Genomic DNA, 25,810 nt, shown 5'->3' on the forward strand with positions numbered 1-25,810 from the left:
GGAAGTCCTGAAAAGTACTTTTATTATCACTATTTTACAATGAGAAAACTGAGAGTAAGAGAAATTAATTTGCCTTGAAGTCCAAGATCGGCAAGTGGCAGAACTTTTTCTATAGGCCTTTGGCTTCAAGATCTGGACTCTTCACCACCATGCGTGAATCTATATAGGTAGAGGAGGAAAGCTTTTTAATCTGTGGCTGAGGAAGTGACATATAAGAATCCATCATTATTTTACAGAGGCAATTAAAATTAAAAATTGGTAAAGTCCCAACTCACTGATGTCTCCAATTTTTTGAATCACCTTTACTTCTTCCTCCCTCCTTCCTTTCCCCCGTCCTTTCTTTCTGTCTCTCTCTCTCTCCTCTCCCAGCTAAAACTCTCAGGCAAAAAATGTTTGAACTCCTACGTTGAAGTGTAATCCAGTCAAGAACTAAATGTTTTGTGGGAAAGGGAACTAATGTTTTATTTGACTCCTACTTTTTACCATTTATTCATTTGCAAATTTACATCTATCAAGCACCTACTGTGTGCTAGGAACCTTTTTTAGACACTAGAGATGCAGCGGTGAACCAAAGTAAGTCCGTGTTCTCACGGAGATGATGCTCTAGTGGGCACTTACATACACTGGTTCACTTATTCCTCACAATAGCCACACCTAATGATGACAACAATAATAGATAACTCCAAACAGTGTTTATCTGTGCCGGGCACTGGGCTACGTGATTTCTTTGTGTTAACTCAATTACCACAACAACCTGTGAGGTAGGGGATATGTTTTCCTCAAGTCGCAGATGAGTAAACTGAGACACAGAGAGGTAAGTGATTCGCTCAAAGTTCGAAACCAGGCAGGGTGGCTCTAACTCCCAGGCTGTTAACCACAGGCTATATTGTTCCGTTTATGTTTCTTAACATCACAACTTTCAAGTGACCGAATCCTCTCTCAGATCATCTGACTCCCAAGCCCAGGGGTTTGCTCTGCACCCCACGGCCTTGTGGAATAAATGAGAATGGCTTGGAATTTTTGCAACACTTTCTCTTCCAAAGAATTCAAACTGATTTCAACGTAATTCTCAGATTTGTGATGTGAACCCTCTTGTACTGTAAATTCTCCGGCAAGGAGAAAGATAGCGCCAGGGCCCGGGTCATCTCACACTGGCCGGGGCACCCAGCAGATGGCGCTATTTTAGTGGCCACCAGCTGGCTACCCTGTGCCCCTGGGCTCACCGCCTCTGCTGAAAGCTTCCCGGCCCTCCCTCGCTCCCTCCTCTCTCCTCCTCCCCACGGAGACCCGGGCCCATGTGACCTTCAGGCGGCCAATGGGCGAGCAGAGAGGGCGAGCTGGTCCCTGTGGCCGCCATTAAAGCGAAGGGAAAACCCGTGAATTCGGATTAAAGGGGGAAAAACACCGCCCGCTGGGCCCACAAAATGGGGGAGTCTACGGCGTCCCGGAGGTGAGGCCGCAGGAGAGCGGACGCTGGTCCGGCTTGGCTCAGGGACGACACGAAGACACAGCCAGAGAATGGTCTGAGCCCGCAGACGCCGCCACCACCTCCGCCACAGAGGAGACTCTGGGCTTAAGGACATCGCCGCTGCCGGGCCGGGGGCCTCGGCTTCTCTCCCCGTTCTCGCCCTTCCCGCCCCTCTGCGGGCGCCTCTTTGCCCGGGAGAACCCTCCAGGGCTTGGGCTCTGCCCTCTCGGACTCGATTTTAATTATTTATTGTGTAATTTATTATTTTTTCTTGTGGCAGGGGCACACATCCCCTCTGTCCCCCAGAGAGGGACGCGCGTCCGCGGGCTCCGCGGCGGCCTCAGTCCGGCCGGCGGGGCGAGCGCGGCGCGGCCCTCCCGCCTCCGGCCCTCGGCCCCGGGCGGCTGGGTGCCGGCCGGGCGGCGGGGGCTGCTCGCGGCGGCGGGGGGGTGGGTGGAGAGGGCTGGCGGCCCGGCGGCCTCCTCTTCCACCGCCCCCCCCAACCACCACCCCCCCGCCCTCCCCGGTGTCTGTGTTTCTCTCTCTGGTCGGAGGCGGCGGTAATGGCGGATGGTGGGTTGTGGCGCCGGCGGCGGCTGCTGTGAGGGACGATGAGTTCCTCCTTCGTGCCGAACGGGGCCAGCCTGGAAGATTGTCACTGTAACCTCTTCTGCCTGGTGAGTGACGGGCGGGGGCCGCGGCGAGTGGGCGGTGGGGGAGGGGCCGCGAGGTGCGCCCTTGGGCCGTGGGGGAGGGGGTCCGGGTCGGATCCAGATGCCCGAGTCCCCGGGCGAGGCCCAGCCGGAGCCGGCGCCGCGGCAAGCTCGGCACCAGCCCGGAGACGCGTTACACCCCCGCCGTCCTGGGCTCTGTTTTAGGAGTGTCGGCCTTTTTTCTTGTTTCCGACTCCTTTTTCCTCACCGTAGTCTTGTCTTCAACTTGGGCTCCTTATCTGGCAGGACGCTAGCATTTCCCTCTGTGTTTCTTGCTTAACTGTTGCTTTTCTCCTGTTGACCATGTACCCCCTCCTCCCACTTTCCACTGTCGCCCGTTCTCCCACTGCCTCACTCTGCTCATTTGGTTTCTCCCAGTAAACAGGACCCCGGAACTTAAGCACTCTTTTCGTTTTGCGTTTTTTTCATATGAGTCAAACTGTAGGGGGCTAGTTTCTTCCTTGGGTGACTTCAGACTCTGTGTAAAAAACAGTAAATGCCATTTCATATGTTTTCTCTTTTAAACTCTGCAAAGAGTTTGCCATTTTGACAATTTCTGGCCGTCTTGCTTTTATTAGAACGTTATGTTTGTGTGAGAGTGGAGCGGGCTGATGGAGGAGGTTCTGTGGTTCTGTACTGAATGTTTTGATATTTGTCTGTTCTGCCTGCGTATTTAGAATGTTTTGAGGAGGCTGCTCCTCCTTTTATTGAAAAGTCAGGGGAAGCTGGATGTAGGGAAGACAATTGTGTAGGTTGGCCCAGGTCTGGGAACATCCAATAAAGACTTTCAAAGTACCAACTGTTGCAAAATTCAGTCTTCAATTAGATAGTAGCTTAGCTTCATAAATGATTTAAAGTTTCGGTAACTTTCTTTTTTCGATTTCCCTGTCCTATGAGAAATATTAAGAGAGTGTGTGATAGGTAAGTGAATTGAGTGGGCGGAGCACAGCTAGTTGGCAAGTGTAAACTGCCAGTCGTGTATCAGCAGTTTCATTTTTGGCACCTTAGGCTTTGCACCTTTAAGTTATATTAAAGAGTTATTGAATTTGCTCTGATGAATTACTTTCACAATGCTAAGTAGAGCTCTTTAACGCCTTTCCCCCTTATAAAATGTTTTCTTGTACAATATCCATTAATCAGCATCTCTTCAGATGTAATAAGACAAACGGGTTTTACGTTTCTGTCTTCTTCACTTCAGTCTATTTTTGGTACTTTTAGGATCAGGTTCTTTGAAGATAAGACTAGCACAAATCTGATGGTTCTTTGTAAGCAGCTATTTGACTTTTCCTAAAAGGGATGTGTAAAGATTTAACAAGATTTTTTTCAAATGTAGTTCACATTTCATTAGAGCCATGACTTCTATAAACATGGAATGATGAATCTTTAAAAGTTAATTTTGGTATAAGTTTGACACCAAGAAACAAATGTAACCAGTTAGAGCAGAACTTAGGACAGAGAGTAAATGTTTACTCAGTGTGCAGCATTAAAGTACATGTTTATATTTAACATTGTTAAGTTTCTTTTATTTCTCCTTGGGACACATTTATTGACTTGCTATTCAGTGACATGTCAGCATTAATTTTTTAACTGTTTTTTTCCTTTAAGTTTTGGTTGCTGAATTATCAGAATAAGCTTTTTTTTTTTTTTTTGGTCAGTCTGCTTTAATATCGTAAGCATATGTTGAAAAATTGTAATGTCTTAATGAAATAAGGGACTTTAATAGTGAGTACTTTTGATTTTGAGTGAATACGCAGTAATAAAAAAAATCATGCTTTCTTTTCTTCAGGCTGACTTGACGGGAATTAAATGGAAAAGATATGTATGGCAAGGCCCAACTTCTGCCCCCATTCTGTTTCCGGTGACAGAGGAAGACCCCATTTTGAGCAGTTTTAGTCGCTGCCTTAAGGCAGACGTACTTGGTGTTTGGCGGCGAGATCAAAGACCTGGAAGAAGAGAATTGTGGATATTTTGGTGGGGCGAAGACCCCAATTTTGCTGACCTTATTCACCATGACCTGTCAGGTGAAAGCAACTTATTTCTAACTGACGATATAACAATGTTGTATACTTCTCTTAAAAACATTTGTATTAAAAATTAAGATTTTTTTGGTGGAACATTGTTGAGTATGAAACCAGATAAAAATTCAGCTTCATGTTTTAGTTCACTGGGGTTATTTTATTTTACTTAAAATTATGCATATTATGGCAGGTTTTTTAAGCCTTGAATAACTTTATTCTTTTACCACCCAGCTTTCTCATGAATTTCTGGCAGACAGGGCCCAAGGAAGGCATGTTACGTTAATTAACTTAAGAAAAATGGAATTGGGGAGCATTTCCTAACAAAGTCATAAAATACTTTGGAAGCCAAGTGTAACTCATCTTTGAGTCAGTTCTGCCACTGCTGTCTTCTGTATGAATGTGTAAACAGTTGTAGAAGGATCTAGAAATGTTGTATTGTAACTTTCACGTGTTTTCACGTGTTTTTCCCCAAGCATATAGTTACTTTATTATTTTTATTTGTGGCTGTTACATTATTAACATATGAATGCATATGTTAATTTTCCTATTCTTGGAAAGTGATACTTTTATTTTAGATACTGTTCCATCAAAGACTGTCTTTGATATGAAACAGTGCCAACTTGTTAGCTTTTACAGTGGGACATGGAATCATAATCTGAAAAGTTAGAGAAATAATCTTATGAGCAAATCAGTAAAATTAAAGTAAAATTAAATGTAAGTTGTTTTGATGTATATTAAAATATTATGTGGGTATTTTTTTTCGATGTTTTATGTTATGTGTTTAAATATGTTTTCTCCTGAAACTTCAGTTATATAAAAAAAATTTCTTCTCTAGTTTAACTGTTTTTTAGCATATTTTCTTAAAAATGGTAATACCAACACCTTAAAATATTGATTTGAACATAATGAAAGTAATTTTGGAAGATTAGGCTTTACTTGTCAGATTTTGCTGAATGCCATTGAATACTAAGAGTTTATCAGAGTGAAAGCAATTGAAATAGTAAAGAAAAATATATTAGTAGTTGTATGTAATCATATTTACTGTTCCAAGTCTGTCCTATACTGTTTTAAACAGGTGGTGTAGCCAATGGTATTTTTATAATGTTTTAGCTTTTTTTTTTAACTTGTCATTTACTTTAGAATGTTTTTACCTAAATCAGACATATCTTAGAGAATAATAAGGTCTTTGCTGATAGAGTATATTTGTCGCGCCCTTTTGTTTGCTCCAGGGACACCGTCTGCCTCCCTTTTGGGGTAATTAGTCTGCCTCTGTCTCTCTAGCTAACCCCTTTTTCATTTCTTCCCATCTGTGGCACTCTATCCCCTTCTTTTAAGCTCCCCTGAGAAGAGAGCAGCTGGACAGTAGGGGTGGCATCAGCTGCAGGAGGCAATCCTGAGTTCCAAGTGGAGGTGTAGTAGTGAGGAAAAGGGAACCGGAATGACCCAGGTGGTAACAGAAAGCTGGTTAATTTAGTTTCAGCCTGCTCTTCACAGGCAGTGTCCTTCTGTTTGCTTCAGCACCTACCAGATCTTGTGACTGAAATATTTGTGATTATGGTGATAATGGTGCCTCTCTTGTTGGTGAGGGAAGGAGGGAGGCATTCCTTTTTGCAGATTAGAATTCTCAGTTTTTCTTATTAACTCAGTAATAAAAGTACAGAGTTGCCTTTGCTTAACCCCCTTAATCTCCTTTGTGTCATCCATAGTGTATTTTTTAAAAGTAACTTTTTGTTTTAAAATAGTTTTAGATTTACATAAAAGTTAGAGATAGTATAGAGAGTTCCTGAATAACAACCCTCACCTAATTTCTTTTATTAACATCTTCCATCAAAGTGTACATTTTTCACAGCTAATGAACCAGTATTGATACATTGGTATTACTTAAAATTGATAGTTTCTTTGGTTTTCTTTTATTGTTACCTAATGTCCTTTTTCTATCCTATGATCTTATCAAAGATACCATATTACGTTTAGTTGTCATGTTTCCTTCAACTGTTCTAGACTGTGACAGTTTCTCAGACTTGCTTTATTTTTGATGATCTTGATAGTTCGGAAGAGTTCGGTCAGGTTCCATAGTGCCTTTTAAATTTCTGCCTGCCTCTTACATGTAGCACATGTTTGGGTCACCTTCCTTTCAAGATTTGCTGATATGTAGAAATAGAATGTAAACTGGTTTTATTGCTAATTGGTGAAAGTCTGTTACAGCAAACCAGATCTGATTTGATACATACTTTAACTCTCAGTTACCTGTTTTGTAGCAGTAGTCGTATTTAGTAATTTGCAAAGACTTGATGATTTTTGGGTCAGGATTTGTGCTAACTAGTACTGGCCTAACTGTTAACATTCCAGAAAGATAATTTGTTCATAATGTCCTTTGAATCCCAAAGCCAAACACTTTTTTTCTTTTACTTTTTACTCTGTTCCGTCTAAGAGAATGGATAGTTGGATCAGTATCCATATGTTTTGATAGAAAAAGAATTGGAGAACAGAACTCCTCTTTGATTACAACCTTTTAAATTTTAATTTTTTTTTTAAATAAATTTATTTTATTTTAATTTATTTTTGGCTGTGTTGGGTCTTTGTTGCTGCAGGCAGGCTTTCTCTAGTTGCGGTGAGCAGGGGCTACTCTTTATTGTGGTGGCTTCTCTTGTTGCGGAGCACGTGTTCCAGGGCGCAGGCTCAGTAGTTGTGGCTCACGGAGCAACAGGCTTAGTTGCTCTGCGGCATGTGGGACCCTCCCAGACCAGGGCTCGAACCTGTGTCCTCAGCACTGGCAGGTGGATTCTTAACCGCTGTGCCACCAGGGAAGCCTTAAATTTTAATTTTTTTAAATTTAAACTTTGTAGCAGTCCTCATTCATTGGTTGTGTGATAGAGATGTAAATGTGGTGGTGGGAAAATTTTAGTTTAATTCCTCTGGTCAAAAGTCTTTATATTGGTTCTTTTAAGTGTACTGTTAGTTTGCTTCAGAGCAAAGTTGTTTCATTATTATTAGTGTGTTCTCAAAGGAGAAGAGTTTTGTGGGTATTTTTATTCTGTGCCTTACCCTTTTTTGAATTTTATTGCTGTCATCATTGGCTTTTAGTTTTTCCCTTGAAACAAAAATAAAAACAACTGCTCCCTCTCTGAGGTTTGCATCTTAAAAAGAAAATCATAGTAGCTAGAATGTGATAAGACTCTTTGAGAAAACTGATACCTTGAGAACTGAAAAAACAGAATCAGTCCGGGCTAAAAATATTTATTTTTCCTGGCTCCTGTGGTATATATATGGGATTTCAGCAACATGTCCAAATACTTTTCATTATAACAGAATTTCATTGTAAATAGTGTCAAACTAAACAGGCCGTTGTTTAGTCTTAGAATTTAATTTTGGATGCTTTTACTGAAGGATTTTTTTTTTTTAATTTATTTTTGGATGCATTGGGTCTTTGTTGCTGTGCATGGGCTTTCTCTAGTTGCGGAGAGAGGGGGCTACTCTTCGTTGCTGTGCGTAGGCTTCTCATTGCGGTGGCTTCTCTTGTTGCTCTAGAGCACAGGCTCAGTAGTTGTGGCTCACGGGCTTTGTTGCTCTGCGGCATGTGGGATCTTCCCGGACCAGGGCTCGAACCCATGTCCCCTGCATTAGCAGGTGGATTCTTAACCACTGCGCCACCAGGGAAGCCCTGAAGGGTATTAATTACAGTGGAATTTAACCTTAAGTGGCAGCTTTAACAAGGTTGACAAATAGGTAAATAGCAGCCAAATATAGGAGTTTAGTGTCAGCCAAACTAAAAAATTGTTTTGTTCCCCAGGTAGCCGAAGAGAGTTAATTCATTTCTGTCTTCTATTCCATAATTTACTTGTGACCCAACTTTTTATGTTTGCTAATCTCTAGGGACAACTTTGTTTGCCATGCTTTTTTGTGTACTATCAGTTTTGAGCAGGAAAGTGTGTCTTTTAAATCTTCAAATGAAAGGTAAGCATATTAGGCTTCTTTTAAACCAAAATTTTTCAGGTTTTGCCGATCAGTAATGCTGCCAGTTTAAGGCTGTCAGTAATATTTGTTGAATGAATAGCTTATGAATGGGCAATTGTTGTTCAAGACAGACACTGAGCTACACATTGAAACATTTCTCTTTATATACACAGTATTTTCTACAGTGATCATTTTTGGCCCATTTATTATTCATTAGTGCATGTTGCATTTTAATAGTTTGGCAGACTTACTTAGGAAAAGATTCCTTTTTTACTGGCTTACCGCCGTGGAGATATTTAAAGATGTCAGTTTTGAGAAAACTGAGTACAAGTGCTAGGTATATCAACTTTTTTTTTTTTTTCCCCCACTCATGGAAAATTATTCTGATGACCTATCACATACTTTTGCATCACTATAATATGTATCCTCAGAAAAATTTTTTTTATGGAAATCAAATTTAGCATTTGAACTTATGCATTGTTTTCTTCAAATACTTTGTAAAATTTTTTCAAGTAATGACGATTAAGAGTTCTAATGCTAAGGGTAATGGAACAGTACTAAAAACACAGAATTGAAACTGTTTTCTCTGGGGATACAGATACAAGAAGAGGAAAACATTTATTTAAATATATTAAGCAGACTTTTTCCAGTAGGCTATGGTTGATTGAGTTCAAAAGAGCTAGGTAAAGATTTGCTATGTGTTCCTTCTCCCTCCCTTTTCTGTTATAATACTGGTGTTGAGATTCAAGGACTTATTTTAATTAATGTAAGAGGTGCATATCACTATGTCTTGGGTGGCTTAGTTGTACCATTTCACTCTTTTTTTTAATATTTATTGATTTATTTATTTGGCTGTGCTGGGTCTTAGTTGTGGTATGCGGGATCTTTAGTTGTGGCATGCGGGATCTTTAGTTGTGGCATGAGGGGATCTTTTATTCATTTTTAAATTTTATTTATTTTATTTTTGGCTGCGTTGGGTCTTCGCTGCTGCCCTCGAGCTTTCTCTAGTTGCAGCGAGCGGGGGCTACTCTTCTTTGCAGTACAGGGGCTTCTCACTGCGGTGGCTTCTCTTGTTGCGGAGCACAGGCCCTAGGCTTGTGGGCTTCAGTAGTTGCGGCTCGCAGGCTCTAGAGCGTAGGCTCATTAGTTGCTTAGTTGCTTCCTGATATGTGGGATCTTCCTGGACTAGGGATCAAACCCGTGTCCCCTGCGTTGGCAGGCAGATTCTTAACCACTTGCACCATCAGGGAAGCTCTGAGAGAATTGTTTAGTTGCAGCATGTGGGCTCCTTTAGTTGCGGCATGTGGGATCTAGTTCTAGTTCCCTGACCAGAGATCGAACCCGGGCCCCCTGCATTGGAGCGCGGAGGCTTAATCCCACCATTTCACTTTTTATATCTCTGAATACAACATGTAGAAGTACTTTTATTATGGTTATAATATCAAAATAGAAGCTTGGCTCAGTAGACTTCTTGTTGCTAAGTGACACCCCCCCCCCCAAAAAAACCCTTCAAGCTTTTCACTGAATGTTATTAGGAATTATTCTTATTATTTCCTCAGCAATGAAAAATGAAATTATGTTACTTTTGTGATGGTTGCTTAGTTACCAACCATATAGGTGAAGATATACTCAAGATATTTGTTGGCCTTAGAAAATCCTAACAAGTGGTCTGTTTGTTTTATGCGTAACTCCCATTTAGTGTTAATGAGCATTGTGGGCATTTGAGGGTATAATGTAAAATGAGTAGTAAGTTTACCTGAGTTTCTCTAGACAAAAAAATTTAGAGCAATGAGGGAGAAATGCTTGAATATTAATACCGGTTAATTTTCTAAACTATATATTCTTAAACTATTTAAGTACAGGTTTAACTGAAATAGATTTTTAAAAATAAAACCATAAAATATTCAGAATTTTATGTGAAAATTTATATAAATTGTATTTATGTAATACAGTCGTATTACTTACTATTCTAAAGATTTTTAATTTACTCTTTTGGGGAAGAAGGCAAATTCAGTCTCAAGTTTTCAGTGAATAATTTTCTGATATTTGAAGTTTATAGTGACTGTACAACTTTGAAATGTAATGGTAAACTGTGTGTCTTGGTTCCTTGTTGGTTTAAAACTTAGAAGTAGTCAGAAAAAAGATTTTGGTAGGGGCTACTTACGTATGACAAATATTACTCCATTGTGCTTCCTAGAAGGTAAGGATTTTTGAGGTAAAAGGCAATAAAAGTAAAAGTACACTAAATAGGTTATGAAGAAGTGAAGAATTCGGCATAATTCTCTTGGAATTAAGAATATGTGTACTTTTAGTAATCATAAATCACATAACTTTAGATAAATCTCTTAATGTTGTAGGTATTTAATTTTGAAATAATAGAACCTGATTAGGCTGAAAGCAGATTGCAAAAGATTCACTTTTTTTTCTCTCAGCAACTCACAAATATGCTTGTGACCTTCTAAATAAAGTGAAATCACTATGTGCCACTTCCCTTTTCTTCTAGCCTGTTTTCTTTAATAAAGTGAAACTTGTAAAATTTTGGCTTTAAATGGAAGTAGATAAGGATGTCTGTAATATAGTAGAATGTGAAGACCTTTCTCTGTTTATTATTAATGATTTAAAAATTATTTCAACTCTCAAGTATTGTCATTTTCTAAAGCTTACCTCATTTTTTAAGAGCTTACCTTTTTTGAAAAAATACAATTAGTTTATTTGAAAGACTTCAACTATAATTTAGGAAACACTTTAAAGAGCAACATAAAATCAACATTAACCTTTGTAGTGGCACAAATTTCTAGTGCAGTTAAAGTCCACTGTCATGCTTTTGAGTTAATGTTTATTCTGCCCATTTGTTTTGTAAGTTATGAATATAAACCATGTGTCACTCTTAATATGTGTCTCTGCTTTTATTCAAAAGCATCTTAGTTTATTATTTTTCTATTGGAATGTTACATTTTTAGTGTTTAATAAAGAAAGATTATTTTTACTTAAATTGAAAGAAGACCCATATTTATAAAATGTTTATAAAGTTATAGAAGTTATAGAAGGATACTAAATTATATTTGAAATAGCAGTTTAAAATATTACAAAAGTTAAAATGCTGACGGTAGTAGCTATCATTTATAGTAGGATTCCTTGGATACTTTGTTATAGGTATGAGATGGATAGAGAGTAAAAAGCTTTTTTTTCTGAACTACATCCATACTTATATCAAAATGACTGCATTTCTTTTTTCGCGCGCGGTACGCGGGCCTCTCACTGTTGTGGCCTCTCCCGTTGCTGAGCGCAGGCTCAGCGGCCACGGCTCACGGGCCTAGCCACTCCGCGGCATGTGGGATCTTCCTGCACCGGGGCACGAACCCACGTCCCCTGCATCGGCAGGCGGACTCTCAACCACTGCACCACCAGGGAAACCCTGACTGCATTTTTTTTGTTGTTGTTTTTTTTGTTTTGGTAACTTCACTTGGGTAGTTAATAGATTTGCTGGAAAAATTGAGGCTGTATAGTTAGTGAAGATTGCTATAACTTTGTATCAGATGTGCCATTTAAAATTTGTCTTTGAATTTTTAAGTTTCTCCCCCCAAGTAGAGAATCCTATACTGAATAGTGAACATGGGAATCATTAGGTTGTAATGAGACCTAAGGTGGCTGATAATGCACTGCTTGTTGGGCTCTTTGCCAAAAGCCTCCTTTTTATCCATCACTTATTTTTATAGTTGAGTCATGGATTAGAATGCTGATGGACATAAAATATTTTGAGTTTAATTATTAACTGTCTAGTTTTTTTGGCAAGGTCCATTTTGTAAAGTAACTAACAAGTGAGCCAGCTTAGAAATTGGCATCTTAGGTGTAGAATGTGTATTATTTCCCTTGGTTATACAAATGTCCTTTACATTTATACAGAAACCAAATCAGTCTGTTTGCAGTATATCGTTGCCTTTTTATATGGTGGAAAAATAATTTTCTGGTAATTTAATAGAATACATGGCACTTTGGCCTTTTATTCTCTATGGAGTAGCTTTGAAACCTGATATTTTAATGTCTAGAGAGATACCAAAGTGATTGTAGCTCACTATTCTGAGGTGAAGTAGGGTTTATGAATTTAGGGGTTAAACTATCACACTTTTTACTTAGCTCTAAGTAGATATAGTGCCACAGTGTTACCTTTTGTTTCTTTCATTTCTTTTATAGAAGAGGAAGATGGAGTGTGGGAGAATGGACTTTCCTATGAATGCCGTACTTTGCTTTTCAAAGCAGTTCATAATCTGTTGGAACGGTGTTTAATGAACCGGAACTTTGTACGTATTGGCAAGTGGTTTGTAAAGCCTTATGAAAAAGATGAAAAACCTATAAATAAAAGGTAAGCTATCTTATTTAAATTCTTACTTGATATTTCTTTAGGCTTGTTAATTTTAATGACTTTATAGAAAATGTGTGATAAATTAATATCTTGCAGACAGGAGGTTAAGTTTGGCAAAGTACTATAAGTATTTAGTTTTCTTGGACCCCTTCATTCTTTCTTTTACACGTTTGAATAATTTTCTTGCAGTGAGGTTAGGCTGTGTGTCAATGCAGTGGCCTAAGTTTTGTTCTGGGATGGTAGAAAAAATGTGGGATGAAAAGCAGAGACTTATGCATTGAAGTATACTTTTTTTTTTTTTTTTTTTTTGGCGGTACGCGGGCCTCTCACTGTTGTGGCCTCTCCCGTTGCGGAGCACAGGCTCCGGACGCACAGGCTCAGCGGCCATGGCTCACGGGCCCAGCCGCTCTGCGGCATGTGGGATCTTCCCAGACCGGGGCACAAACCCGTGTCCCCTGCATCGGCAGGCGGACTCTCAACCACGGCTCCACCAGGGAAGCCCTGAAGTATACTTCTTTAGTACTAGTGGAAATACAGTCATGGTACTCCGTTAAAATTAAGCAGTATTAATATTTGTTTTTAGATGGTGATCTGTAGTCATGTTTTGGGTTGAGGTAATCCTTCTCATTCTCAAGCCTCTGTTTTTGCTCTAATTAAAGTAATTTAAATCTGTAATTTTCTATATAAGACATGTTTACTTTTGGGGTGTTTTTCAATTTTCTTCAACTTTGAATTAGGCAAATTTAGGACACTTAATTTGTAGGATAATTACAGATGCACAGAAGACTTTAAGACCTGTAGTCTTAAAAGCTTTAGGTTACTACAGTTCTCTGATTTAAATAATATAAGGCACGACCTGTTAGAAGATTTAGTCCCAAGCAGTTGTTGAATTAGTGAGACTTGAAGAGAGATGAAACAGTGGTGAGTAAGATGGGATGTGGGAAAAAGAGAAAATGAAGGAAATTTATTAGTGTTCCCTAAATGATGTGAGGATATGAAGTATTGGTTGTGACTGTAATCATTGTTGAGATGTCAGTTTTTTACATCACGTGCACATCTATTTTCATGCGCACCCGAAATTTTTTCAGACTTCTCTTATTAGTTTCAGTGAAATGGATGACCAGGTAAGCCTGGAGAAATCAAGACTCTTTTCAGTTTTTTCTCTCTGAAAATTAAAATAAACCTTTATTGTCAACAGAATAATTAATCGTACAAGTTAGGAGTGCATTCAGTTGCAAATGACAGAAAACCTAACTACCTGGCTTATGTAGGAATTGAATTTTCTCAATAGCAAGGAGTCTGCAGGTAGATAATCTGTTCAATAACGTCATCAAAAACTAAGGTTCCTTCGAGTTTTCTGCTCTTTCATCTTTAGCCTTTGGGTTTTATCGTCATGGCCCCAGTAAGTGTTGCATCTCCAAACCTCACTCACAGTGGATTCCAGGCAGGAAGAGGAAGGGAGAGAGGAAGTGAGAAGTGATGACCCTTGGATCAGAAAGTGGATTCTTTTCTGGAAACTTTAGCTGACGTTTAATTGGCTGTACTACTGAGAGAAATATTTTTTTATATGGGAACATTGCCACTCTGAGTAAAATAAGGCTGTGATTAGTAAGAAATGGAGAATAGATACTAGGTAGGCAGTTAATTAGAGGAAGGGGAATAAGTATCAGGTAGGCAATTAGCATTGTTCACTGTATATATTTATATAGTTTTAAGAAGTCAAGCTGATTACCAAGATTTAAAATGAAATGCTATAATCCTGAGCCCAGCTACTAGATGTGCTCCTCAGAGGCAGTCCCTTTTAATTCTTTTAACTGTCTTTTAATTTATGTATTTAAAAACTTATAAGCAAATACTGTGCTGATTCCTGAGTTTTCTGTTATTTCAGTTATTCAGGATTTAATCTATTGACTTTCTATTAATGGTTTAGCTATCTAACTACCCCAGATGCTTAGACATCGGCATACCTATATACTCTGTTCCCTCTTCCCTTCTCTTTTTTCCCAATATAGTTTTGAGATTTGGTAAAAACAATACCTATTGTTTCTATTACTATAATTTTATAAATATTTTCAGTGAGCCATTTGGTATATTAAGATTACATTCCATTTCCTCTCTATAATTTTGTTTTCCCCAGTGTTACTGATTATCTCTTTTTTCACTTAATTATCTATGCCAGGGGCTGGTAAACTACCACCCCACAGGGCAAATATAGCCTGCCACCTGGTTCTGTAAATAAAATTTTTATTGTAACACAGCCCTGTTCCTTCATTTGGATTATTTTATGTCTGCTTTCACACTACAGCAGAATTGAATAGTTGTGACAAGAGACAGATGACTCCACAAAGCCTAAAATATTTAGCCTAAAATATTTCTCTGGCTCTTTACAGATAAAGTTTGCTGAACCCTGATCTATGTACTTATTGGTAATTTGCCCCTAGGCTATGTACCAGAAGTATAAAGTCCAGTTTGGACTTCTTGTTCTATAAGGCCTGTTTCACAGCAGTCATCTTGGGAATTCTCGTCGCCTTTTTGTCTGTGTTGGATCCCTTATTTTCTGGATCTCATGTTTTCTTTTTTTGTCTTACTGTTTTGGTAGTGCCCATCTACCTGTAGTTTCCTGAAGTACATAAGAAGTAATATTTTTGAGCTCCTGAATGTCTGAATTACCTCCTTTTCTACTCTTAAGACTTTTGGGCACTAAAATGCTGACTGGAAGTCCTGTGTATGTGAATAGCTCTGAAGTTGCAGGCTTTAGTATGGTGATTGGTCAGGAACCTGGCCATTTTTATTTAGAACTCTGTTGTTATTATAGTAACCACCAGCCAGTTGTAGCTATTTAAATTTCAATTAATTGAAAAAATAAAAATTCAGTTCCTCAGTTGTGCAGACCACATTTCAAATGCTCTTATGACTGCTGGTTATTGTATTAGGTAGTGTAGGTAGAGAATATTTCTATCATTGCAGAAAGTTCTTTTGGATGGTATTGCTTCCACCAGAGCCTTTACACTTATAATTAAAATAATACCTTAGGAGCATCACTAAAGAAGTCAGTCAAGGTTTTTTTGTTTTATTTTTGGCAGTAAATGAAAGACTATACTTTAAATTTTACCATAAAGCTATGTTTATCTTCTGCCACACCTGTGGCTTTTACACAGTCTCTTTATCTCCATTTTCATTAAATATAAGCACCGCAAGATTTAAGGTGGCATATTAGTAGCCATTTTATATAGCTTTAGGATGTCCTTTGGTTGGGTTCCTCAATACCTCTGAAAACCTGAACTTCTAGGGAAGCTAAGAGCTGTCACTGTTATGTTTTCTAAGGACTCAGTTCCTTTCTTCTTGTCTTCTAAGGTAGCACTGTCTAATAGAAGTATAATGTGAGTCGCATATGTGGTTTTGTTTTTTTTTTTTTTTTTTTTGCGGTACGCGGGCCTCTCACTGCTGTGGCCTCTCCCGTTGCGGAGCACAGGCTCCAGACACGCAGGCTCAGAAGCCATGGCTCACGGGCCTAGCCGCTCTGCGGCATATGGGATCTTCCCAGACCAGGTAATGAACCCATGTCCCCTGCATCGGCAGGCGGACTCTCAACCACTGCGCCACCAGGGAAGCCCGCATATGTGTTTTTAAATCTGGTAGTAGGCACATTAAAGAAAGTTTTTAAAAAAGTGAAAGTAATTTAAATATATTTAATCTAGTATATCTATTTCAGCATGTAATTACATATAAAGATGATATGAGCGAGGTATTTTCTTTTTTTTCTTTTCTTTTTTAACTAAGTCTTTGAAATCTAATATGCATTCTGTACTTAGAGTACACCTCGGCGTTGTCTGGTCACATTTACAAGTGCTGAATAGTCATTTGTATATTGGTTTGCATTAACAGCGCAGTTCTAGGGCTTGAAGCCCAATCGGGCTTGGTAGTGCTTATTGGTAAAAGATCTCTTCTGTCTGGCTTATGAACCCTCTTGGAATTGTATGCTAAATTGTGATTGTACTCTAGCATCTCAAAGGTAGGGGAAACTTCCATCTTATGTCAAGGTATCCACCGTTTGCCAAGTTGGGCATAGTTACTGTCTTGTTTTTCCTCCTTTTAGCCTGTCTGTGCTAGTCTATTATTAATGTCTGTCATCAGGATTATTATGCATCCTATTTCTGAAGTCTTAAGTGATGATATATAATAGTACTTATGACCCATGAAATTTCTCTGTGATGCTTGAGTCATTAGGATTTGCATGGTCAGTTTTCCACATTCTCATGCTTTCCAGAAACATTAATGAGAAAAAAAATGAAGTGCTAAGAAAGACTTTTTTTCCTCCCCATTAAGCTTTTCTTACTATCATTTCTTACTATGATTCTTAGCGATTCATACAAATCTGTCTTTTTCAACTGTTGGTTTTAGATATGAACCATAATAGAGAAATTTTTTTTCTGAAGGGGAGAAGGGAATGAGCATAACTGGCCAAGCAGTGTTTGAAATCAGGGCTTAATATGTATTAAATCAATTCTCAAATCAGACCTATTACTCCAGTTTTACAGTTGATAAATCTGAAGCATAGGGAGGTTAAGGAACTTGTCCAAGGTCATATTTCTTGCAGGTATTGGAGCTGGATTATAGGGCATGAAAAATATGAGACAGATTGTGGACCCTGTGGACCACTATATCTCCTGTACCTACATCTTTTTAAAGTTATTGGAAATAGTAAAACAGAAGACTTAAAAATTTAAAATATTAGGGAGATACGGTATTTCCTGAACACTTGAAGTTGTAAACCAGAATAATATGTCATTGCTTTCTAAGTATTCTTTACTGTATGATGTAAGTATTGTGTTCACTGAGTGAGCAGAAGTATGTACAAAATCACAGATAAGGTGTTTTATTCTGGATTTTAATATAGATCTTTTGTTCATTGAGATATGGCAAGGATACCTGATATTGAAATTACACTTATAAATTCAAGAAATTTAAAAAGTGACTGAGGGGGCTTCCCTCATGGTGCAGTGGTTGAGAATCTGCCTGCCAATTCAGGGGACACGGGTTTCATCCCTGGTCCGGGAAAATCCCACATGCCGCAGAGCCACTAAGCCCGTGCGTCACAACTACTGAGCCTGTGCTCTAGAGCCCGCGAGCCATAACTACTGAGCCTTCATGCTGCAACGAGTGAAGCCCGTGTGACTAGAGCCTGTGCTCCACAGCAAGAGAAGCCACCACAGTGAGAAGCCAGTGCACTACAACAAAGAGTAGCCCCCACTCACTGCAACTAGAGAAAGCCCCGCGTGCAGCAACGAAGACCCAATGCAGCCAAAAATAAATAAATATATATATATTAAAAAAAAAAGAACTTTAAAAAAAAATTACTCTGAGGGCTACAGAAATACAGATTAATGCAGTGGTCCCCAAACTTGTCTGGATGTGGAATCACCTTGAGAGATTAAAAAAATAACCTGTGTATTAACCTGGGAGTGTGGTCTGGGCTTTGGAATTTTTAAAAGATCTCTGTGTGATTCTAATGAAAGACAGGTTTGAAAACTATTGAATTGATGGAATAAAGATCTAGGAATTAGGATGACTAGGATTTTTTTTGGGGGGGATGTTAATTATTTCAAATAATGTTAAAATGGATGATTGTGAAAGAGTTGTGCATAATTTTTAAAGTATCACCATAACGTGTTGCTATTAGATAACACAACATAAATAGAAATACAGGACCAATTACATAAATTTTATCAATCCAATGATAGAATAGGATTCTTTTTTTTTTCATTGTGGTAAAATATACATAACAAAATTTACCATTTTAGCCATTTTTCAAGTGTATGGTTCCGTGGCATTAAGTATATTCACATTGTCGTGCAGCCATCACATTATCTATCTCCAGAACTTTTTCATCATCCTAAACTGAAGATCTGCCCATTAAATGATAACTGAACTTTTTCATCATCCTAAACTGAGAATCTGCCCATTAAATGATAACTCCCTGTTTTCTCCCCCTCCCAGCCCCTGGTAACCACCATTTTGCTTTCTGTCTCTATGAATTTGACTGTTCTAAGTACCTTACACAAGTGGAATCATATAGTATTTGTCTTTTTGTGTCTGGCTTATTTCACTTAGCATAATGTCCTCAAGGTTCTCATCTAGGTTGCAGCATGCATTTTCATTTCTTTTTAAGGCTGAATAATTTTCCGTTGTATTTTTATACCACATCTTGTTTATCCATTCACCTGGCATCTGACATTTGGGTTGTTTCCACTTTTTGTCTATTGTGAATAACACTGCTGTAGATAGTGTACAAATATCTGCTTTCAGTTCTTTTGGGAATATACATAGAAGTGGAATTGCGAGATCATACAGTAGTTCTATCTTTATTTATTTTTTGAGGAATCGCTGAAGTCTTTTCCACATTGGCTGTACCGTTTTATATTCCTACGAGCAGTGCAGGAGGATTCCAATTTCTCCACGTCCTCACCAACACTTCCTTTCTTTTTAAAAAAGTAGTAGCCATCCTTAGGGGTGTGAAGGGGTTATCTCATTGTCGTTTTGATTTGCATTTTCTAAATGATTAATGATGTTGAGCATCTTTTCACATGTTCGGTGGCTATTTATGTATCTTTGGAGAAATGTCTCTTCAAGTCTTTTATCCATTTTTAATTGGTTGTTAGGATGACTAGAATTTTAAGTCAACATTCCCTTTAACTAGGTTTATGATTTTAAGACAAGTCACTTAACTTCATTGTGCCTTGAATTCCCTACTAGCAAAATGGGATGTCATCTTTCTGTAACTACCTAACAGAAGTACTAAAAATAGATTAGATATAGTACCTCCTAAAGCAGTATAGATAACTGTTATATTATTAGAACAGCTAACTTTATTAGCATATTTTCATTTTCTGTCTTAGAATAAAGAATCTTTTGTTTAATTTCAGTACTTAAGGAACATTTTTCTACAATAGAAGATTATCTGTTGAGGTTTCATCTGTAAAATTCTGCCTCACTCATGCCTTTTTGTTTTGGTTATTATAGTAAAAGCTCCTGGAGAGCAGTTTTACTGTATACAATACTTTATAGTAGCCTAACGGTACCTTGGAGTCTCATTGTAGTTGCACATATTTGTTTTAACTCCACTTTTCTAAGTGCTAAGTACCAAAAATTAGGTGATGTTATAAAATGATCTCTCTCCTTGAAAGACAAGACATTGTGAATTTAGTATGGCAGTATTATCTAACATTCGCTTTGGCCTATAATATTTTCTGACTAGATTACCTTTAATATAGACATACTTTGGAGATATTGCAGGTTCTTTTCCAGACTACCACAGTACAGCACATATAATAAATCGAATCACAAGAATTTATTTGGTTTCCAGTGCATTTAAAAGTTACGTTTACACTAACCGTAGTCTATTAAGTGTGCAGTAGCATTATGTCTAAAAAAACAGTGTATATAGCTTAATTAAAAATACTTTATTTAGAAAATACTAACCATCATCTGAACTTGCAGCAAGTCGTAATTTTTTTGCAATAGTAACATCAGAGATCACTTATCACAGATCACCATAACGAGTATAATAATGAAAAAGTTGGAAATGTGAGAATTACCAAAATGTGACACAGAAATATGAAGTGAACATATGCTTGAAAAAATGGTGCTGACAGACTTGCTCGATGCAGGGTTATCATACACCTTCAGTTTGTAAAGCACTCAATTATCTGTGAAGTACAATAAAGCAAGGTATACCTCTGTAAGAATTTCAGAAATTTTATCCCATATTTAGAATGTTTAGTTTTTTCCTCCTATATCATGCACAAACTTGGCTTATTTTCAACCATTTTATAACTAGATCAGACTGTATTGGAAACATATGCTAGCAGTATAGGAGGTGATGTTTTTTTTGAAATAGGTAACTGAAAGTGAGAGCTTGCTGTTAAGTAGGGCAGTGCAGATAAATAGTGGGAGCAGAGAGATGATTCTCTTTTAGTGTTTTATGTATGAAATGAAACAGTTGAAAGCTGTATTTTTTTTTTAGACTTTTTTTTGATGTGGACCTTTTTTTTAAAAAAAATAAATTTATTTATTTGTTTGTCTGCTTTGGGTCTTCGTTGCTGTGTGCGGGCTTTCTCTAGTTGCGGCAAGCGGGGGCTACTTTTTGTCGTGGTGTGCAGACTTCTTGTTGCGGTGGCTTCTCTTTATTGTGGAGCACAGTCTCTAGGCATGCGGGCTGCAGTAGTTGTGGCACGCGGGCTCAGCAGTCGTGGCTTGCGGGCTCTAGAGCGCAGGCTCAGTAGTTGTGTGGCACACGGGCTTAGTTGCTCTGCAGCATGTGGGATCTTCCTGGGCCAGGGCTCGAACACGTGTCCCCTCCATTGGCAGGCGAATTCTTTTTTTTTTTTTTTTGGCAGGCGAATTCTTAACCACTGCGCCACCAGGGAAGTCAGATGTGGACCATTTTTAAAGTCTTTATCGAATTTGTTATAATATATTTTTTTTTATGTTTTGGTTTTTTGGCCATGAGGCATGTGGGATCTTAGCTCCCTGACCAGGGATCGAACCCACACCCCCTGCACTGGAAGGCAAAGTCTTAACCACTGGACCCCCAGGGAAGTCCCGAAAGCTGTATTTTTAAGAACTCTAGTTCACTAATTAAGTATGAGGATATAAAGTTCAGGTCTCCTAGCCTCTTTGTCTTTAAGGATAAAGAACATGAGACTGTTTTAGGTTGTTGCATAAACTTACAGATGTTCTTGGAAGTATTTGCAATTTAGATTTGGGAATTTGCTGTTGAGTTACTGAGTAAGCACACAGCAGTCATAATCATTTGTATATAGAGCATACTTACTTGATCCCTAAAACTAATCAAATTACAATTTCTCTGTGTTTCGATTATTATTGCTTGAGTCATTTCCTTAATAAATGTTTTCCTTGACATAAAGTATTTTTAGTAATTTCCCTTTATACTCTTAAATTTTGCTCCTACCAAGAAATTTGTCTTTTAATGTTACCTGAAAAATATGTAAAAAGCTTGTAATGTTAAAAAATATATATTTGTTCTAACCAGTTTAATATGAAATTTTCTTAACTTTTTTAGAGTGTTGTGTTTTTGTTTTTGTTTTGCGGTATGCGGGCCTCCCACTGCTGTGACCTCTCCCACTGCAGAGCACAGGCTCTGGACGCGCAGGCCCAGTGGCCATGGCTCATGGGCCCAGCCGCTCCGCGGCATGTGGGATCCTCCCAGACCAGGGCACGAACCCGCGGACCCTCAACCACTGCGCCACCAGGGAAGCCCTAGCGTGTTGTCTTTTAAATTCTCATATCCTTTTTGCTGTTTAGAGAGAGATGCTTTGAAAATTGATTTCTGCCTGTTTTATGTCAATACACATAATGGGCATTTCCCTCTCAAAAGTTAAACACTAGTGTTTGCTAAGATAAAAATACTATCTAGAAATTGTTATGTATTTATACATTCTGTAACTCAACCTTAACAGTTACAGAAGAATTCTATCAGAAGACACTCGAAAGAAAAGCACAAATATCGCTTCATAGGCATTCCCACATTTAGTAATGAGATTAGTTGCATATATGTTTGTTTACTTTAGGTGCATTCTTTGGGGAAAATAAATGTATGAGACTTATGAGTAATTTTTAAAAATTCTAATGTTTCAACTGGTATCAAGAGTAATGTTTGGTATTAACAAAAGGTACGAGAGTCACACTCTTGATTTAGTGTTTTTCTTGAGCTGTGTTACAACATAGGCCACACCATCGCTTTGTTGAGAAACTTTTTTTTTTCCAGCCCTACAGTTTTTGGGCTGTTTATATTTCCTTAAATTATGGTTGCAAACCAGCAAGTTGTTTTCTGAGTTCTTCTCTTTCTTTTAGTAGTTTGTCAAGTGTAACTGGTAACAGTCAAACTACATTTTCACTTGATGTGTTCCCCCAATTCTGTAAGTTCATTTAGGCATGTTTTCTGCGTTCCAGATTATTTCAGGCAACAGTTTTCTGAAGTATTTATCCATTACGTAACATGGGTTACCATTTTCCTCACTGTTTTTCAGTGTTTTATATTCCTTGCTACCAGTCCTCTGATTGCAAAACTAATGCCACATATTTAGGTTTTTGTCATGGTAGTCCCTCACCTTTGGTGCCAGTTTCTGTATCAGCTATTGCTGTGTAACAAACTACCCCAAAACATAGGGGTTTAAAACCACAGTTATGTATTCTCACTAATGTACCTACAGGTTAGCCAGGGGTTAGCCAATCTAGTCACACTATAAACCATAGTGTGGGTAGAAGTGTATTCTGTATGATTCTCATCCTATTTAGACCAGTGAGCCAGTCAAGGCATGTTCTTATGACAATTAAAGAAGCACCAGAGGGCAAGCTAAATTGCATAAGCATATTTCAAGCTTCTGCTTGGCCAAAGCAAGTCACAAAGTGAACCTAAGTCAAAGGTTGGGGAAGTATATTTCACTTCTAATAAGAGGGACTACAAAGTCTGGATAAAGGGAGGGATGAACAAAACATGACGAAGCTACAGTAATCAAAACAGTGTGGTACTGTCATAAAGACAGACATGTAAACCAGTGGAAGAGAATAGAAAGTTCAGAAGTAAATTCTTGTGTACGTATTCAAGTAATCTTTGACAAGGGTGCCAGGACCACTCAATGGGGAAAGGATATTCTCTTCAACAAATGGTATTGGGAAAACAGGGTATCCACATGTAAAAGAAAGAAGTTGGACCCTTATATACAAAAAATAACTTAAAATGGATTAAAAACGTAAGACCTATAGCTATAAAACTGCTAGGAAAAAACATAGTGGAAAAGCTTCATGTCACTGGATTTGGCAATGATTTTGTGGTTATGACACCAAAAACATAGGCAGCAGAAGCAAAAATAGACAAGTGGGACTATATCAAGCCTAAATACCTTTGTGCGTCAAAGGACATAATCAACAGGGAAAAGGCAGTTTATGGAATGGGAGAGAATATTTGCAAGTCATGTATCTGATAAGGTGTTAATATCCAGCATTATAAAGAACTCCTACAACTCCACAAAATATCAAATAACCCAATCTAAAAATGGGCAAAAGACTTAAGTAGACATTTCTTCAAAGCATGACATATACAAATGGCCAATAAGCATATGAAAGATGTTCAGCATCACTAATCAGAGAAATATAAATCCAAACCACAGTGAGATACCACCTCACATATGTTAGGATGGCTACTATGGCGAAAATAAAGAATAACAAATGTTAGTGAGGGCAGAGAAATTGGAACCCATGTGCACAGTTAGTGGGATTGTAAAATGGTGCAGTCACTATGGAAAATGATGTGGAGGTTCCTCCAAAAATTGAAAACGAAACTACCATATGATCCTACTACTACTTCTGAGTGTGTAACCAAAAGAAGCAATCCTACTTCTGAATGTGTATCCAAAAGAATCTAAAGCAGGATTTTGAAGAGATACTTGCACACCCATGTTCATAGCAGCAGCATTCCTAATAGCCAAGAGGTAGAACCAACCCAAATATCCATTGATGGATGATGGCTAAGCAAAATGTGTTATATGCATAAAATGAATTATTATTCATCCTTAAAAGGAAAGAAATCCTGTTACGTGCTACACCATGGATGAACCTTGAGGACATTATGCCAAGTGAAATAAGCCAGTCACAAAAAGACATACTGTATGATCCTACTTATGCGAGGTATCTAAAGTAGTCAAGTTCATAGAAGCGGAAAGTAGAATGGTGCTTTTAAGGGGCTGGTGCGGGGGGAGTAGAAAGGGGAATTGTTGTTTAATGAGTGTAGTTTCAGATTTGCAAGATGATAAAGTTTTGAAGATCTGTTTTACAACAGTATGCATATACTTAACACTACTGACTGGTACACTTAAAATTGGTTAAGGTGGTACATGTTATGTTCTGTTTTTCTACAGTGATTAAAAAAATGAGAGAGGGTTGAAGAATTGGGACCAATAACTCTATCTTCCACAGATACTAAAGTTATGATTCCTTTTATCAAGGAATTTACAACCTGGCAGGGAGTTAAACTAGTAAATAATAGTAATTCTATGATAAATATTATTATAAGCATAGAATATTATGGGAGCACAGAAGTCATGCTTAAAGGAGTCTTAAGGAATGATTAAGAAATGGAGAGAAATTTGTGGTAAACAGAGGGGTAGTTCTTGGTGGATTAAGTATCTGTCTAGAGAGTTTGGCAAGGATCAGATTGTGAAGGGTCTAAAGGGCTGTGCTAAGGTTTTAGGGGTTTTTTGACTTAGTCCTGAAGGCATTGGGGAGCTGTTGATTTTGAGCCTCCCAGTTACATGATTAGAATTAATTTTTAGATATCTGGCAGTGGTGTAAAGAAAGATAAATTAGAGATTTTAACAGCTACTCAGACCTTAAGGAGGCAAAAACCAAAAAATAATAAATTATTTAAGAAGTAGAATCACTAGCAATTGGTGATAAATTAGCTGAACGTAGGGAGTTTCAGGAAAGTGAAAAATTTGGGATGATTTATATTTCTGGCTTGTACAACTATATACAGATATAGACTTGATAAGAAAAGGAATATGTTTGGGTAGAAATAATAGGTGGTTCAGATGTGGACTTTACAGTATTTAGTACTGTGTGCCAAGGACCTATTCTAGATGCTGGGGATACAACATTGAACAAAGGAAACAGATTCCTCCTCCAATAGCACTTGCAATCTTGGTGACTATAAGAAATAAACAAACTGTATAATATGTTAGATTGTGATTATTTTTTTAAGCCAAAACAAATCCCAGAAGAGGAATTGAGGGACAATTTAAAGTAGGGTGATCAGTGAGCACCTCACCTAGAAAGTCTTTAAACAAAAATCTGATGAAGGTGAATATAGCTATTTAGAGTGTTCCAGATGGAGTAACAGTAGGTAAAAAGGCCTGATGTGTTTAAGGAGCAGCAGAGAGGTCAGTTGAGGGAGAAGGGTAAGTATTAGAGGAAGACTAGTAAGAAATGAGATTGGCGAAGTAATAGGTATTGGGGGGTAGGCTGATGTAAGGCACCATAAGAAATAAGATAACTTTTATGATGTTACCCAAGTGTGATTCTTTTTCCCTTAGGAATTAAAAGTTTATTTTCATTATCTAGGTCTTGTTAAGACCGTATCTTAGTATCCTGTACCTGATTTTTGTTACAGCACTTACCATAACTGTAATTAAATGTGCTTAGCATAGTGTTGTGTGCTTTGCTATAAAATACTTTTTGAATAAAGCATTTTATACTTTTGAATAAAGGAATAACACTTGCC

The 25,810-nt window shown here is 38.1% G+C and overlaps 1 protein-coding gene across 3 annotated transcripts in view; it reads left to right on the forward strand.

The window, feature by feature from the left end:
- The first annotated feature begins 1,331 nt into the window (after positions 1-1,331).
- MED13 (mediator complex subunit 13) overlaps positions 1,332-25,810 on the forward strand; it is a 95,110-nt gene continuing 70,631 nt past the window's right edge. Inside the window, exons 1-4 of one of the 3 annotated variants that reach the window (XR_012328783.1) lie at positions 1,332-2,145; positions 3,968-4,202; positions 12,345-12,513; positions 24,112-24,219. Coding sequence is in view for 2 of the 3 variants with exons in the window: in XM_073798346.1 (XP_073654447.1) it covers positions 2,080-2,145; positions 3,968-4,202; positions 12,345-12,513; positions 24,112-24,219 (578 nt within the window). In the remaining variant the exon portion in view is untranslated. The remainder of the gene's footprint in view (positions 2,146-3,967; positions 4,203-12,344; positions 12,514-24,111; positions 24,220-25,810) is intronic. The other 2 variants (XM_073798346.1, XM_019945402.3) reach the window with 2 other exon arrangements.

Source organism: Tursiops truncatus, chromosome 20 (assembly GCF_011762595.2).
Source record: "Tursiops truncatus isolate mTurTru1 chromosome 20, mTurTru1.mat.Y, whole genome shotgun sequence".
NCBI classification, from domain to species: domain Eukaryota; kingdom Metazoa; phylum Chordata; class Mammalia; order Artiodactyla; family Delphinidae; genus Tursiops; species Tursiops truncatus.